The following is a 17383-nucleotide window of genomic DNA, read 5'->3' on the forward strand; positions in this document are numbered from 1 at the left end:
CGTTGGCTACAACGTTTAAATGGTCTCCATACACTTTCTGTATTTAGTCTGCTGTTACTTTCTGTGCGTACGCTAAAGGACAGTTTGCTTTAAAACATATAACTGAATTGGTTTTGAAAGAATGAGCACAAAACATACTCACCACCAACTCAGACGAAACACCACTATTCTCTACGACACTGGTGTCACCCGCTGTCTTCAAAATTTCAGACTGAATAACATCCAATGACTGCTGGGCCTATGGGAAAACAAATTTAAAATGAGAACTGTAAACATGACAGGTGTACATGGCTGGTAAAATGAAAAATGACACCCTTTATCAGTCATTGTATTCCTTTTTGGATACTCAAATATTTTCTCTCCTCGAAGTTGTTAGGTTCTTAGCACTCGCCTGACAGTGGTCTACGACTGACTGTGACGATCCTGCCCTTAACAGACAGTTGTCGAGGTAGGGAATAACTGGTATCACCGAACTCCGAAAAGAGGCCACAACCACTGCCATTACATTTTTGAACACCTGAGTAACAGACCGAAGAAGAGCATGAGAAACTGAAAATGCTCCTGGCCACAATGAACAACAGATAACGTCAGTGAGATTCTATAATGGGTATACGGGAATACTCTTTCTGCAGGTCCAAGGACATCATCCAGTCGCTCTGGTACAAGGATCTGGTACTGGGTGAGCACTTTGAAATTGTTTTTCTGCAGGGAAGACATTCAGAGATGAAACGTCCAAGATGGGCTTAAGGCCCTCATCCTATTTTGTGGCAAGAAAATAGTGAGAGTAGCAATCCTACCCAATTTCTGAATCCCTCTCATTGGCATTCTAGAAAGTAAAACTCTCACATATTGCAATATAATGGACAGGTGTTCCACTGAGTTTCAATCTGGAGGTGGGGGTTGGGGCAGAGAAGAATTGGCTGAGCAGAAAGAAAGGGTAGGACATAACCATGCTGAAAGATTTGAAGGACCCAACTGTCAGATATGGTGCATCAGAAAGTGCCTCTCATAGGGAGGCTAGTAAAAGAGAACATTTGCTTTCCTAATACCTCAATCCTCTTGATTGTGGGGAAGGAGTTACTGGTTGAAGTCTGAACAACCAGACTCTCTGCAGCAGGATGTTTAGTGAGAAAATGAGGATCACCAGGCATCGATCTGGGACCTATGGCCACCAGGCTATTCACTGGAGGGCAAGAACAGGGCTTTAAGCTGGTAGTCATTATGGTGTCATCGAGGTCTCATTGAAAGGAAGCAAGGGTTCAGAATTGCCTGGCCCAGGTTGTAAGCTTTTCATAAGGACATTTGCCTTAACCTCAATAGAGGGCTGCTGTAGGTTTGTGACTGCAGGTAGTTATCGATTACCACTGCAAATGATGGTCTCTCTTCCGTTGGAGGTCCAAATGCAGAATTAACCCTGTACCAGGGGAAGCCTTTTGTAAGTCATGTAAACACTGTCATCATAATTGCGGCATTCGCTCTAGTAGGGGCTTAGGATTTGAATCAGGCTGTAGGGTGACCAGCTGTCGTTTAATAACTTCGTAGTGCAATACTGGTCGGGATCGTGCTGGTCAATTCGGGGGCAGACATCGGAACCAGCACCAAATCCTCTGCGGTCAGTTCTGACACTGACAAGGGAAGGATAGACGCAGGCCATGGAGATAGGGTTGAAGAGCCTGTAACAGATCTAAGAGTTTGAGACAGTGTCATAGACAGATCTGATGGCCGTATACCAACTGGGGACCTCTACGGATCCTTGGAGGCCAAAGGCACACCAGAGATAGCCTGAAACGTGCCAAATATCTGCAGAATGGTCCCCTTCAATTTGCCGATGTGTCGCTGATGGACCGGAAAATTCGAGGCACACTCGGATCAACTGGGAAAGCTGCTCCACAACTGGAGATCTGAAAGAAGACCCACTGACACTGCAACACCCTCAGACCTTCTCTTTGAATAGAGAGTGGGAGTATGGAATCAAGTCTGCTTCACTTGCTTAAGTCTGAACTTCAAAACTAGAGGACTTCCACTGCAAAGTTGACTTTTTGTGGGAATGACCTTGGGAGTAAGTCTGCGCACTCGACTTGGAGCAGGACTTGTATGATGCCTGCAACTTTTTGTTTTCAGCGATGTGAAGGCTTGCTTCTTGGTCTCTGATTGCCTTCAGGTGCATGAGGGCAGACCTGTTGCATGACTGAGTCGTGACCTGAGCTCACCAGACACACATCGTGCGAGTCCATGTCTGACATCTGTTTTCTACAGTTGCGGTATGACTTGAAACCTGTAGCCTTTGGAAGGGACAATGTTCCCTAGCACACAGGATTTTTCTGTTTTGGGAGTCATTGGAAGGCACGGAAAGAGAGAAACTGACAAGTTACTTATCTTCTGTAACACCTTATCTGATAGAGACTATCCAGTCGCAGATTCCTTACCTTAGAATTATCCTCAGGCATCAGACTGGATCTGGAACTATTTCGTGACCAGTACCCCCATGCACCGGTAGGTGGCGCTGTTCGGCTACCCGTGGTGACAAAGGGACATGCGCAGTGCCTATATGGACACCACCCCAGAGTGCCGACTTCAGTTTCTTTTCGCAACTTTCCATGCCAGGAGTGCGGAGCCACGGAAAACACTAACCAATGGTGTGGAAAACTAAGGCCCTGAAAGGGGAAGTCCTGCCCGGAGACACCCATTCGCAGAGCAGGGTCGACAGAAATCTGTGGCTAGATCGAGTCTCTACCAGATTAGGTGCTATGAAAGTAAGTAACTTGTTCATCTGATAGAGACTTCTAGACACAGATTCCTTACCTTAGAATAGATACCCAAGCAATACCTTCATGGAGGTGGATCTAAGAACAATTTTACACTAAAAGGTCCTGCAGGACCGAACGGGGAAAATGCCCAACCCTACGGACCTGACTGTCCATGAAGTAATACTTGGTAAATGTGCGCAGAGACACCCATGTTCCTGCAGGAAGATGTCCAGTACCAGATCTCTGCGTGCTAACACACTGGCCACAGCCTTGGCTCTGGTGGAACGAGCATGCAAGCTCTCTGGCGGTTGCTTCTCGGCCAATGCATAGCAGATTTTAATGCAGAGAACTATCTTTCGGGAGATGGCCTGCTTCTACAAGCCCTTTCCCTTCTTTGCTCTGACATACTCTTTCAAGAATTAGTCATCTACCCAGAACTCTTTTGTGCAGTCAAGGTAGAATGACAACACTCTTTTTTGGGTACAGACAGTGAAGTTGCTCCTCTTCGTTGGAGGCATGTGGCGGAGCATACAAAAAAGTAGGCAACATGATGGACCACCTTACATGAAAGGGAGTGACACTTTTCGGCAGTAAGGAAGCTCTAGTGCGAAGAACTAATTGGAGTGGTTAGATGTTCAGATACGGAGGCTTGGATGACAAAGCCAGAAGCTCCCTAACCCTCCGGGTATATGTTATTGCCACCAGGAAGGCAGTCTTGATGGTAAGGAGCCTGAGAGGACAACTGTGACATGGCTCGAAGGGAACGCACATCAGTAAAGTTAGGACTAGATTAAGGTCCCTCTGAGGCATGATGAAGGGCTAAGGTGGAAACGTGTAGCAAACCTTTCAATAACCTTTTTACAACAGGGGATTTAAAGAGGGATAGCAGATCTGGCAACTGCAGAAAGGGTGAGATGGCAGAAAGATAGCCCTTTAGGGGGCCCAGAGCACAGCCCTGCTGGGCAAGAGAAAGGATAAAGAGAAGCACCAAAGAGGGGAGCATAACAAGGGTAAACCTATTTTTCTGCACACCAAGCCACACATTTCCCCCAACAGCAGGCGTATACAGTCTTGGCAGAGGGATGCCTGGCTGCCACAATAACATTGCAGACTTTGAGCATAAGGTTAAAAGTTATGAACTGCTGCTGTTCAATCTCCACACATGAAGGCGGAGCGGTGACAGGTGACAAGCCCAGCCCGGAGCCACAAGGATGACTTGGGCACAGTTGTTCCTGATCTTCTTTATAACTCTGGGCAGGAGTGGTATGGCAGGCATACAGGATGCCTAAGCTGCACTCAAGATGAAAAGCGTCTCCGAGCGACAGCCGCCTTGGAAACTTCAGTGCACAAAACTGCAGACATTGCGCATTCTCTGCGATGCAGAACAGATCTAACCAAGGCTCTCCCAACTACTGACCTTGTACCACCTCCTGTTGGAGACACTACTTGTGATCCTCTGGGTATCTTCGTCAGAGTTTGTCTGTCCTGGCGTTCAGACAGCCTGCCGGGTGGTGAACCACCAGGGGTTTGCCCTGACATTTCAGCTATGTCCAGAGATGCAGGACCTCTTGACAAAGGGTCCATGACCTTACCCCACCATGTTTGTTGCAGTACTACACGGCGGTGGTGTTGTGCCTGAACATCTGCACTAGCCTTTCTTTGATGGAGGGTAGAAAGCCTTTCAATGCCAGGCGGATCGCCTGGAGCTCCAGTAGGTTGATGCGGAATCTGGGTCCCACTGGAAACCAGAGGCCTCTGATCTCCACCGTCCCAGATGGCTGCCCCATCCAGGAGTGATGCATCAGTCACCACGGTTAGATCTGTTTGGGGAAGGGAGAGAGGTCTGCCACTTACCTATTTGCAGTTTGTTAGCGACCACTGCAGATCTTTTGCAGTTCCCTCTGAGATCTGGAACATATCAGAGAGATTCCCCTGATGCTGCAACCACTGGAACTTCAGCTCCCACTGAAGAGCCAGATGATGACATCGGACATCTATCACAAGCAGGATGCAGGAGGCCATGAGGGCCAGCAGCCTCAGAGTCACTCTCACAGAAATCCAGGATAGAGACTGAAGCAATGGTTACATAGCCTGAACACCCTAGACTGCACAGCGTCCCGATTAGCTCTGATAAAAGGGAACACATGAGAGGGAGGTAGGTGTGACGTTGGCACGTTGAGAGTGAACAGGAGGTTCGACCATAGTCCAGAGGTGGGAGACGACAGCCTGGGGTGAGACCGCCTTTAACAGCCATCCATCGAGATAGAAAAAAGTGTCCCTTCTGTTCTCTGCAGATGACCTGTGACCACCACCATCACCTTGGTGAACACTGGAGTGGGGGGCTGGTAAGGCCAAAAGGGAGCATGGCAAACTGAACGTGCACATGGCCTAATGTGAACCACAGGTAGTGCCTGTGGGCTGGCAGGATAGGCATGTGGAAAGATGCGTCCTGCAAGGCCATTGCTACCATCCAGGCTCCCAAGTCTAGGGCAGGTAGGAATTGAGCAAGCGTGAGCATCTTGAACTTCTCCTTTTTGAGGAAGAAATTGATAGGGCAGGGATCTAGGGCAGGACGAAGGCTTTGTCTTGGGAACCAGAAAGTAGCAGGAATAACATCCATTACCGACTTCTGGCGTCGGCACCCTCTCTGTAGCTCCCGTGGCCAAGACAGCAGTCACTTCCTGGCGGAGCAAGGAGAGATGGTTCTCCATCAGCTTGTCGCAAGTGGGTAGCCTGGGTGGAGGGGTAAGGAGTAGCCTCTTTGGGCAATCTGATTAACCCAGTGGTCTGATGTTATAGACCTCCAGTGGGGCAGTTGATGGATGCCCATGATGGTAAGAGGGTAAGCTAAAGGGTTGTAGAGGCTGTGGCTGCTGGGGTAGTGGTAGATTGGCCTGATCTCTGGCTGCCCCACCCACAGGGTCAGTGGGTACCATGTTCTCAGCCACGCAGAGGCTGGGAAGCTTGCACTCCATGGTGGTTGGGTGGGTAAAAGAAGTGGCTGGAAGCCCCTTCGGTGGCCATGAAAGAAGAAGGTGGTGGACTGGGAATGGCAAGGAACTATGGAATGGTCCAAGGACCTTTACTATTCTTGAAGCGCTCCTGCACTTTGTCCACCTTGTCTCCAAAGAGACGGGAGCCATCAAAAGGGCATGTCCATAAGCGACGCTTGGACATTCCCAGAAAAAAAACTGTTGTTCTCAGACAGGCATGCCGCTGTGAGGCCACCAATGAAGAAACCGCTCTGTCCAGCGAGGAATCCAGCATGCATCGAATTGTGAACTTCGCTGCATCTCTCCCATAAGACAGTTTGGGAGAGTATGGCCGAGGCCTCTTTCGGAACCATGGGCAACACCTGTGCAACCCAATCCCACAGGGCATGGGCGTAATGGCCCAAAAGACACACGGTGTTCACGGACGTCAGAGGCCGGCTGTTGGAAGAAAACATTTTCATTCCTAAGGTGTCTAGCCTTTTGGATTCTCTATCCAGTGTAGTGGTAGAGAATAGGCCAGGATTTACATAGGCGGTAGGGGCTTGGACCACCAAGCTCTCTGGGGTAGGGTGTTGCGTGAGAAAGTTGGGGACCCCTGCGGCGGAGCGGTGGTGGCTAGCAATTATCCTGTTCAAAGGATACCTGTGCAGGGTTTGGACCAGGTCTCAAGCAGGACTTCCGTGAAGGCCTCATTGAATGGGAGAAGCAGTTCGGAGGGGGTTACTCCAGACAGAAGCACCTCTGTTAAGATGCTAGTCTTGTCTGCCACTGAGGATAAACTACAGCTTAAGAATCCCCCTCCTCCATAGCCACAGTAGGAGGAGATTGACCCAACACTAGGCGGCGATCTATGCACAAGATATGAATTTAGCAGCCCACATGCCTCGAACAGAATGCCAATATCCAAAGATGTGTCCAGTCGACTGGCATCTGCCAACTCCTCACTTTAGTCCAAGTTGGGGTCTAGGGTCTGGTATTCGTCAGGGTCCAGTGATCTCCTCCCAAGCCTTCCTAATTCCCAGCCCATAGGAATAGGGCTTGGGCTCTGGCCTCAAGGCTTGGGTACAGTCAGCGGCAGAGTCTGTCTCGGACGGCACCCCTCCGGCTCAGTGTCGGAGACGAGAATAAGGATGGCACTGCTGAGAGCGTCAGCATCGGGACCAGTGCCGGAGAAGGTCACGGTGGTATAACTGGCACCGGTCTGGATCCATCCGTAGATCCGAGGGGCCTGCCTGGAGCCAGTGGCGAAACCGGTGGCGTAGAATCAGTGGGACCCCCTCCCCAACCGGCAGGAACCAAAAGGTCCACCCGCAGGCCAGCCAATAATGAGGTGCATGGCCTTATAGAACTTGTGAGGTTGGGTGGAAGCCGTTTTGGCTCCCAGAAACATGGGGAGGTGTGGAGTCGACCAGGTGCAAGTGGAACCGCAGACTTCGACAGACAGGGCGAAGTCGAAGACCTCTTCGACTTCTTACTCTTCTTAAGCTTGTGGGACTTACCAGAAGACGCCTTGGAGTGCGACTAAGATCTTGGGCTCCACGACCGATCCTGGGACCTTTTTGTTGACTGGGATCGAGACGTTCTAGCATTGCACGTCGGGTTACAAGGAGCTTGAGGGAGTGCTCCGTAAAGGCCTTGGGGTGCACGGTGCGGAAGTCGATGCAGGCCTTTGCATCATTGTCATGTTCGAGGCCCCAAAGGCAAACAAGATTCAGGTCAGTCTGTCGGTGATAGGAGCAGCAGGGCTTGAAGATGGCCTTCCTTGATGGCTTTCTGCCACACCAGGAGAAAATCTCAAAAAGACTTCGACAAAAAGTAAAAAAATAAATTTTAAAAAAAGTAAAAGAAAATTGACTGGGGGTAGTGCTCTCTGGAACTTTGCTGACTGGCACAGAAAGAAAAGAACTGTCAGTGTGTTGGGGTGGCGCCTATATGGGCATTGTGATTGTCACTTTTGGTGCAGACGATGTCACACGGAGTCAAGAAGCACCACCTACCAGCACAGAGGTACTGCTCACAAAAATATTTCCGGATTCAGTCTGATGCCTGGGCATAATTCTAAGGTAAGGAATTTGCGGCTAGAAGTCTATCTGATGTCAGCATGTAGGGGTGGTTTATATATCCGGCTCTGCTCAGTCACTTATGAAGCAGTATGGAATCAACAGAGAGCTGCATGGTGCTATCTAACAGCACGCTGAAGCACTGCCAGTGAAGCCCTTCCAGACTCATACTGGCATCTGGGTAGTATTCTAAGGTGAGGAATCCACAGTCAAAAGCATCTATCTGAATTTATAAGCTTCTATTACTCTTGTATGTTCTTAGATTCTCAGTTACAATTGTATTTAAAACCGGTAGGACATGCAAACACATATATAACATGCTGCTGTGCAAACATGTTAACATATGGCCAAAAGTCTAGATACTATCGCTCCCAGAACACTGGGGGACCAAACAAGCAAGAAGATCTTGGTGACCCATTCCATAAACTCACTGAAGTGCATGTATTAGGAAGAGCTGCATTGACTTATTGTTATGGTGTCTGTTATCAGCATTGCTCTTTTGCAGTCTTTGATGCACAGTCCTCTGGAGAACCCATTGATACTCCAAAAAATAGAAATAAAATGTCAAAGAGGTTGGTTTAGCATATAGCTTCTAAGCTACATATGGCAGAAAAAGGATATATGTAAACCACGGGTGAAGGTTAAACTAGGCTGCTCACCAATCCCGTTGTAATATCTGAAGGGATATAAAGTAAACACTGGAAATTGACGCCACGATTGCGGTTTTCATCCACAATATTATCAGACCCCTGGAAAACGTTTGTTAGTTCGGGATTAGGGACTTCACATGCATTGTCACTTCTGCCTACAGTGTCTTACTCAGATTTCCTTCTCAGGGTACTTTACTCTGGGATCCGGAAGGGGCCTTACTTCTCCTCGGCTGGGTGAGCTTTTGAGGGGACAGATAATCAATGCCATTATATGAGGGGAAATGTTTGTATTCATTCCATTGTGTAGCTTTTGATTAAAAAAGTAATTGCACTTAGCAGGCAATGTAAGACTCAGGGGAAAAAACAACTAGGGATAAAACACCAGTACAGTATATATGTCTACGCTGATCGATCTGTTAAAAATATTGCAGAACCCCCCAAAATCACAAGGTATAGGTCTTCCTTTAAGTCCAATTTATGTTTTTTTAAAGTATTCTTTGAATGTTATATTGTGTGTGCAGAATGTACTGATGTTTTTCATACAGAGACTGACTGAGCATGGTGAAAATTCTAAATAAAAGTTGGAACAGATGTATGCTTTGGTGCTGCTATGGTGACGGAGATGTCTTATGGCTGGAATGTCTTAGTCTGTGTCTGAAGCTACTTTCAGCCTGAATCTGTGCCTGAAGATATTCTTCCGGACATCCTCATTCATCATTCATCATTATTATTATTGCAAATCTCTCTGCTGATGAAGAAATGGAATTATTATAATTATAACATAGTAGATGTGAAATAATACCTTCTTTTTACAGCTCACTTAACTTAGTTGCAGTGGAAATGGTTCTAGGTCAAATATACTGAAACTACATTGTTAATGAAAGTCTTCTACCTGAAACAAATTGTCTGCCACCTTCAGCCTCTTGCTCTGCTCATTGTCCAGTTTCAACATGGTTTCATTAAGTTTTGTTTTCAGCTGTTAAAAACATACAAAAGATTGCAGTTTATTTTTCTTCCATGCATCATTAAATAAATATCAACAATAATTTCTCAAACTGGTCAAAATGCTAAAACCGATACCAGACACTGTTTAGTGTCATATCTAAGAAGTAAGTAGACAGAAAGCAAACTATTTTTAAAGCTTTAGATCATGGGTATTCGCAAACATTTTTCAAGGGGCGCAAAGTGTGGTCTGTGGTTGCTCAGGGGCCGTTATTGATGCCAGCATTGTGGAAGTGGGGATTTGTGAGGAGAGGTGTTAAGGTGAAGGCTATCTCTAGCTTGGGAGATTCAAGTGTAAAAGGAAATAACTTGATAATGGAATTGGAATGCAATAGAATTGCCCAATTTGAAACCAGAAAGTCCGGGATCATTCCTGACTTCTGTACTTGACCAAACGGTGTGATCCTAGACAATTGTCTAATTTCAATTTGCCTCCCTTTTCTTCATTATGACATATACGAGCACCTTGAAATACATGAGTTCAGAATATGCTCTGTACAAAACCTTATCTATTGTGTTTTGTTTAATAAACTCTAATGTTGTCCATGAATAAAAACAACCCAGACCACCCAGAATGTTCTTAGTGACAACTTAGTTGTCTCTTAGTTCACTACTGGCATCGCTGTCAGGGTGGGAAGAGGCATGAACGTTTCTATGTTATTTTTTTTTTTAAACTATCAGTTTAAAAAAAACCTCTGAATGGACTAATATAATCTGATATGATAAGGTGAAATGAATCTGAGTGTTAATAAAATAGACGTTTTTTGAATTTTCAAGAGACTTATATTTTTACAAGTTTGATGCTAAATGTCTTAAAAATGCTTAAGTTAAGTGGTGCATGACACCGCATTTGCTGCCTCTCTTTTACTTCAGTTAGTGTAAATAAATGCTTGCTGTTTATTTAACATCTTTCTGAATTTTACTGCTCGATAAAGTAAACAGCAGCCCAGTGCAGTCATTCTGCTGGGTGGCCACATGTTGCCCCTGGACCGTACTTTGAGTATTACTACTTTAGATTATATCTATGTATGGCGTGCAAGCAAATGGGCTTGATGTGCATCTTTAGTTTCAAAGGGGTACGTTTCTAAGAAATGTAAAATTACATGGATAAATGGCTCATTCAATGGGATAAAAAAAATGATGCTGTAAAATCTAATTCCATTATTCACAAAGAGGTGAGGCAATAATCTAAGTCCAGCAAATCACTGCACCAAATCCACACCAGACTTGGCTGCCACTGCCGTTTCACCTGCCCTGCACCTTCACACAAGCATGCATCAATTGATACATGCTGCCTCCAGAAGATTCAACTCTACTGTAACTGTATTCATCAAGTACCAAACAAGTACGTGCATTGTATCAATAATGGAATTATCTTAAAGACTATGGGGTTAATATGAATACTGACATCCAGGAAGGCTCGGAGCAAGTGGATTCTTGGTCTCAAATCTAGACTGAAGAACAGAACATAGATGCACATTGTAGGTGTGCCTTCTCTGCGAAACTGATTCAGATGCCAAAAGCCTACCAAGTTTGAATCAAGTCAAGAAAATAAACCATAACATAAAATGCCATCTGTATTGAATAAACCAGGAGAATTGTGTGCGGGTATTATTACTTTGATTGAAGCACGGAAGTGGGCCAGGACATGAGATCAACAAATCAGAGGCTAGGAGTAGCTTTTTGTCTTTAGGGTATCCTACAAACCAGATCATACCCCAATGTGGAGAAATACCTCAATCTGAATTAACCTATTCAAGTTAAGATTCTCCATGATGCATTATTTTTGGGCATCTGTAGGACGCTACCTTTGTATATGCAATACCAAAGTAAGGTATAGTGTGCACAGAGTCCAGTGGATCTCCAGAGGCTTACAGAGGCTTAAGGAGATAATACTAAAAGCTCTATTTGTGGTACTGTGGTAGAGCTGTCAGAGGGCAGTGTTAAGCATTTGTTGTACACACTCAGGCAAGAAATTATTACACACACCCAAAGACTGAGTCCAAGACCAATTGTTTCGTATAAAAAGTTATTACTTTGTTATTTTATTTTAGAACTAAGAGGAACTCAGTTGCAGGTAAGTAACAGCTTTAGGAGTAGCACCACTTTTCAAATGCAGCAGGTATTGTTTTGTAAAGGAAGTCAAATACTTTAAAGTAGTATGGAAAGTATTTTGGCAATGTCCTTCCAGCCGTAACAATCTTAGCATTTAGTGTAATAGGCAGAAAATGCAATACAACCCTATGGAAGGAAAACATTTATATGCAGTTATAGGTAAGTACTCTACTTACACGTCCAGTCTTCAGAGGTTTGGACTAACACTGGGCAAGGGTAAGATCAAGGTAGGTACTGCACCACAAGCGGCACTAAGGCGGCCGGGTGCAGAGGTCACTGGGCACAGGCCCCTGGGGTTAAAGCAAGCATTGAGGGTGGTGTGGGGGGGGGGGATGGGGGGGGCCTACAAGGCAGCACCAACCTTCCAACATCAGCGGCACAGAGGTGGCTGGCTGCAGAGTGCAAATCAGCCGCAGGCACCCAATGCTTTTCGAATGGGAATCTCGTTGCACAAAGAGGCTTCAGGCTCGGACCAGGAGGCTGCATGTAGGTGACCACCGGTAGGACAGGTAAGTTTAGATGTTGAAAGAGGGCTGGGCACCGTTGGCTGGGCTCCCCAAAGTCAGGGGTAGGAGGATGCAGGGGAGCCCTTTTGTGTCGGATTTTCTTTACGAGAACCGGTTGGGGTCAGGGGGAATCTTCAAGATGAGGCTGCAGGCATCTTGGTGGAGTCCGGTGGGGGGTCGGATAACGTTAGATTAGAGGTCAGGATCACTGGGGAGACTTTACTGGACAGGTGAGCCACTCAGACTCGGCCCGTGGGAGTCAGGTGCAGAGTGGGAAGGGATCGCCGTTCCAGCTAGATCCAGAGTCCTTACAGTTGGATTCTTCTGGACAGGGATGCTGTCCTCGGGAGATCTGGTCTTTGTTGAAGCGCGGCCAGTCTTCCTTGGGTTCTGGAAGTCGCAGGCCACAGGACAGGAGTTGTCTTTACAGGGTCTTGGAGCAGGAGACAGGCCGGGTGGGCTGGGTCCAAATCAGTAGTCTTCTTCAGGTTCCGCTGCCCGGCGTCTCCCTCCTTTTCTTCTTAGGTCGCAGGAATATGAGGATCAAGGTTCAGGGGTGCCCCCAAATACTTAATTTAGAGGCGTTACATGTGCTGGCAGATTGCAGCCAACGGGCTACCCGCCTTTTAGGGTGACCACACCCTTGTATGTGCCCTCTCTTTGGGGAGGGGGCATCGCCTAACCTGATTGCCTGAAATCCTTCCATTCAAGATGGAGGAGTTTCGAAGGAGGGATTTATCTCAGTCCAGGGCACCTTAGAGGTGGTCCTGGCAGAAAGGGGAACACCTCTCTTGACTACTAATTTCCTGCTGCCCTTGCCACCAAAAATGGGGCTTGCTCAGGGGGGTGGGCATCTCGACTAGCTGGAGAGGCCGTGGCTAGCTTATCAAAGGGCGGGAAGTCTTTGAGGCTCATCACCCTGATTGCTGTTCCTGCTTGGGAGTAGGTATCAAGTACCTCCATCCCAAGCAGTCTTTGTCCCTGACCCATGAGAGCACAGCGGCTCCCACTTCAGGGGGTCAGAAACAGGTCTGTTTGTTGCAGGCTGGTGCAGACCAGTCAGCTGGACATGAGGGAGTTTTTTTATTTCAGGCGGCATCTCTAAGATGCCCTCTGAGTTCATTTTGTAATAGATCCACCACTGGCATCAGGGTGGATTTATTGTGCTGAGAGGTTTGATACCAAACTGCAATGCATTCAGTAAAGCAACCATGGAGCTGTGGAATTCGTAATGACAAACTCCCAGCCCATGTACTCAATGTGGCTTCACTGCACTTACAATGTCTAAGAATGGACGTAGACACTGTAAGGGCAAATTGCTCACACTGCTATGCCCTCACCTGTGGTATAGTGCACCCTGCCTTAGGGTTGTGAGGCCTGCTATAGGGGTGACTTATCTATGCCACAGGCAGTGTTTGTGGGCAAGGCACAGAGGGATATGTGTCATGTCGACATTTCGGTTTTGTCGGCACCAAAATACACAGTTTGCAATGTCAGAGTGTATGTGTTTGGTGAGGGGTCTCCAAAGGGTGGCATAATACATGAGGCCCCGTCTGGTCACAAGACCCTTGGTACCACTGGTGCCTTTTACAAGGGACTTGCATGTGGGCCAGAGGTGTGCCAATTGTGGAAACAAAGGTACAGTTCTGGGGAAAGTACACAGGCACTGAACCTGATTGGCAGGGATCCAGAGCAAACTCAGTCAAAGTGCATTAGATAGTCAGAATGTGGGGGTAACCGTGCCTAAAAAAGGGAACTTTCCTACAACATCTTACTTTTAGCATCATTTATACCTCTTTCTTTCACCTAGGAAACCATGGTTAATGCTACCATTTGATTTACTAGCTATTAGTGGTACTGCCAGCAAGATCAAAAAGCCTGAAGAACAACACATCTACAGCACTTTATCTTCCCAATTAATAAGCACATATCTGGACTGTCAGAGATTTGAAAAAGTACTGTGCTAATGTACTCTAGCAAAGAGGTCCAGTGTTTCTTCGAGGCAAGAGCAGACGGCCCCAGTGCCTTAGCTGTATGGATTTTCCCTCAATAGTTTTTTTGTTTTTATTAATGTTTTAATATTTACTGTTTTATTTTAGGGTGTACAATAGCTCTTGGCTGCTGTCGATGTCTAGGCAAACACACAAAATAATCACAGAGTATGTAATAAACAGTTGACACAATGAGATCAAGGGATACCAATTGTGAATAGAAGTAGTAATGCGAATGTTTAGCTGTAAAATAGTTGTGCAAGGACAATAAACCTTTTGTTTGAAATTTGCTTGAAATTCAATGAGTATAGACAATGGGTCCTTCAACATGAATGTCTTGTGTTTACTACACACTTATGAAAGTGTATACAAACCTTCATTCTAGTCATAAAATTGGAAAAACACGAGTGACACTAGAACATTATTTGCATGTTGTAAAAACAAGAGACATCGCAGAGTTACATGGATGGAATACATAACTATGAAACAATATGTCAGTTGATTTGGTCTAAGGAGAAGTGTAGTATCAGGCCTACTTCACCACAAAAAAAGAAAAGCTCTTTAGTAAAAGCGAATCAAAAGGCAGGTAACAGATGCCATTCCACAATATACATTTTACAGCAATCCCAAAGTAAGCCAAGAGGACACAGAAAATGTTGCAACCCACATTAAAAAGTATTCATGAGACCGTAATATGCCTTAAACTAATGGACAAAACGAATGGATAAATCAGTACTATATCCAAACCTGTCCAGTAAATGAACAAACATACGTAATCAAATACTACTGGAAGCTCACAAAGGTTAATTGAAAGCGTAAAGCAAGCAAAGAGAAACTATTATGGAAGTATTAGGATTAGGAATGTGCCAAATTAGCAGAGCATAAACATTTAATATTCTTGGCAAAAAATGCTCCTAATTTTTTTTATGTGGAGATTAGTGAAATTGCTAGAAGCAGAGTTAAGAGCCAGATACATGTATTTCGGAAATGAAAATCTACAAAAAGGGGGTGCAGCTTCAGAAATACACCGCGAGTTAGTGGCTAGCTTATATCCAGCTGGAAACAAACTTCTTACCAAATTAAGCTCTTCGCTCTGTTTTACAGCTTCCAAATTTGAATCATCAAGTTTTTTCTGCAATTCAGTCAACAGATCTTTAAGCTGAAATGAAGTTGTTTATAATTTGAGATTTAGATCATTCAGCTAGGCTGGAAATTGCAGCACGAGACTATAAACTTCTAAACCAACACCATTAAGAGCGACCTCTAAGATGAGGAGCACATGAAACCTTCATTCTTTTACCTCTCTGACTTCGCCAACGTACGTGACTCTCTCCAATTCTGCCTTCTCCAGCTCCAATTCCAAATGCTCTCGCTCTTTCTTCAGCTGCCAAGAATAAAGTGAATACAACTTTTCAGATATTGCTTGGATTTGGCCTAGTGACATTCCATTAAGCGGTGCATGAAAGCAGCGGACTGGTTTCATATTATTTTAATATGGCAAATACCAGCTGGGCTTGATGAATGCTGCCACTTATACAGAAGGAAAGTGTTTAAAAAAATCAAAAGTGCTGCACATTAGCTGTAGAAGTAATGCCATCATTCCCCAGAGAATCAGTCAATGACTACAGACATCACTTCAAGGTTGTTAAATGGTAATTATTACTTAAAATGTCGTCGAATCTTTGCCCTTACAGATCATTCTGGTCCATTGAGGAGATAAGTGAACCATTGTGTATGGTCGCTTCGGGACTCCCCAAAAACTCTACGTATGGCTGGTATGGCCATCATTTAATCTGACTAACAGTGTTAATATACGGTACTCAAAGTTATCCTTTGAAGGGAAGACCTTGACAGATGTTTTCAGGACAGGCACAAGACAAATTTAAATATAGATGATTAAACTGTGAATTGGTCACACTGTAAGTAGTTATCCTGAAAAGTTGAAAGGACCGTGGCTTTCGAGAATCAACTTTGGATACCACTGTATTATCCAACGGAGATCCAAAGAGAAAACTAAGCAATCATGATTTTAAAACCACATATGTCACTGTGTAAAGCAGATTCCTTTTAAGAACTTTTTTTCCAGGTTACAGTTGGATCTGTAAAAAGGTTTCAGAACTGTTGAATCACTGCCGCTACGTGAGGATCTATGGAGCCATGCCTGTATCCAAGCAGCTTCACTGGACGCAACAATGTGGCTCTTTACAAGGCACCACATAAGCCAGTGACATCAGTTCCACCTGTTTATACCACACCCCTGCGAAGTCTGAGGATGTAAAAAGCAGATTAAAAAATAACAATCAAACAAAATTAAAAGTAAAGTTATCCTCACAAGGGGAGGTTGAAGAACAATAATTAAACTGCTGGCGGGATTGTATCAATATGAAAGAAGGTGGCCCAAAGTACATAACCTGCTTTTGTGATGGATTCTTGCCAACACAGATTCCTTGTAGGAACCCCTCCCAACAAGTTTGAAGGATGAAGGTGGAGTGCAGATGACTCAGACAAGGGAACTGCAGCATGCCCTATTAGGACTGTGGCTGCGTCTCGATCAATGAAGTAATGATTAGAAAAGGAGTGAAATGAGGACAAACTGTCTGCGGGTATAAGTCTGAACCATCACTGAAGTAGCTGCTTTTCTTCCTGGGCCTCAAAGCCACCAGGAAGACAATTTAATGGTAGCTTGCAAAATGGGATGGTTTGATTCCTAACAAGGGATAGTTTGCTTGCAGACAGAGATTCACAGCTTAGGCTTTAAACCCCACAAGGAGCCTATCATCTATTTAACAAAGATTTTCTTGTGAATATTGAGAATGAGATACCTTCCCTGGGCCCAACGTTGTTCATTCTTGAAAACATCAGGGGAATGAAAGACTGAAGGCAATGTGATCAGCTGTGAGACATGGGAAGCAGAAATATTCTTCAGTAAAAGAAAAGTTTCACTTTTGTAGCAGCTTTAGAGAAAACAACATGAGTAGGTAATGCAGAAATGGCCCGCTTCTCACGCATCTTCTGGGGGTTATAGCCACCTGAAAAAAACTGGTTTGCAATTGAGAAATGTGAGGAGACATGCATGGATTCAAAAGCTGGACTGATTAGTAAGGAAAGAACTAAGCAAAGGTCTTAAAAAGGAATCTGAAAAGCAGTGCAAGTTAACATGTTTTCAGGCCCTCTAAAAAAAACTGCCTACAACCGGCACTTAATGAGGCTCTATATTCGGTGATTAGCTGCAGGCTGAGACAAGAGCAGATTAATCCATGACCAGTCAGGCCTTTTTCTGCTAAAGAAACAATCAATTTCAGCTTGTAGTGGCCCCAAT

General features: G+C 45.3%; 1 protein-coding gene across 16 annotated transcripts in view; it reads right to left on the reverse strand.

The window, feature by feature from the left end:
- The window catches only part of KTN1 (kinectin 1), a 447380-nt gene that overhangs the window by 37651 nt on the left and 392346 nt on the right, over positions 1–17383 (reverse strand). For 8 of the 16 annotated variants that reach the window (XM_078659855.1, XM_078659847.1, XM_078659851.1 and 5 more), the window contains 4 exons: positions 15365–15448; positions 15140–15223; positions 9343–9426; positions 143–238 (listed from right to left, as the gene is read on the reverse strand). In XM_078659855.1, the coding sequence (XP_078515981.1) occupies positions 143–238; positions 9343–9426; positions 15140–15223; positions 15365–15448 (348 nt within the window). The remainder of the gene's footprint in view (positions 1–142; positions 239–9342; positions 9427–15139; positions 15224–15364; positions 15449–17383) is intronic. The other 8 variants (XM_078659859.1, XM_078659854.1, XM_078659857.1 and 5 more) reach the window with 1 other exon arrangement.

The sequence above is a fragment of the Lissotriton helveticus genome, chromosome 9 (genome assembly GCF_964261635.1).
Source record: "Lissotriton helveticus chromosome 9, aLisHel1.1, whole genome shotgun sequence".
Classification (NCBI taxonomy): Eukaryota; Metazoa; Chordata; class Amphibia; order Caudata; family Salamandridae; genus Lissotriton; species Lissotriton helveticus.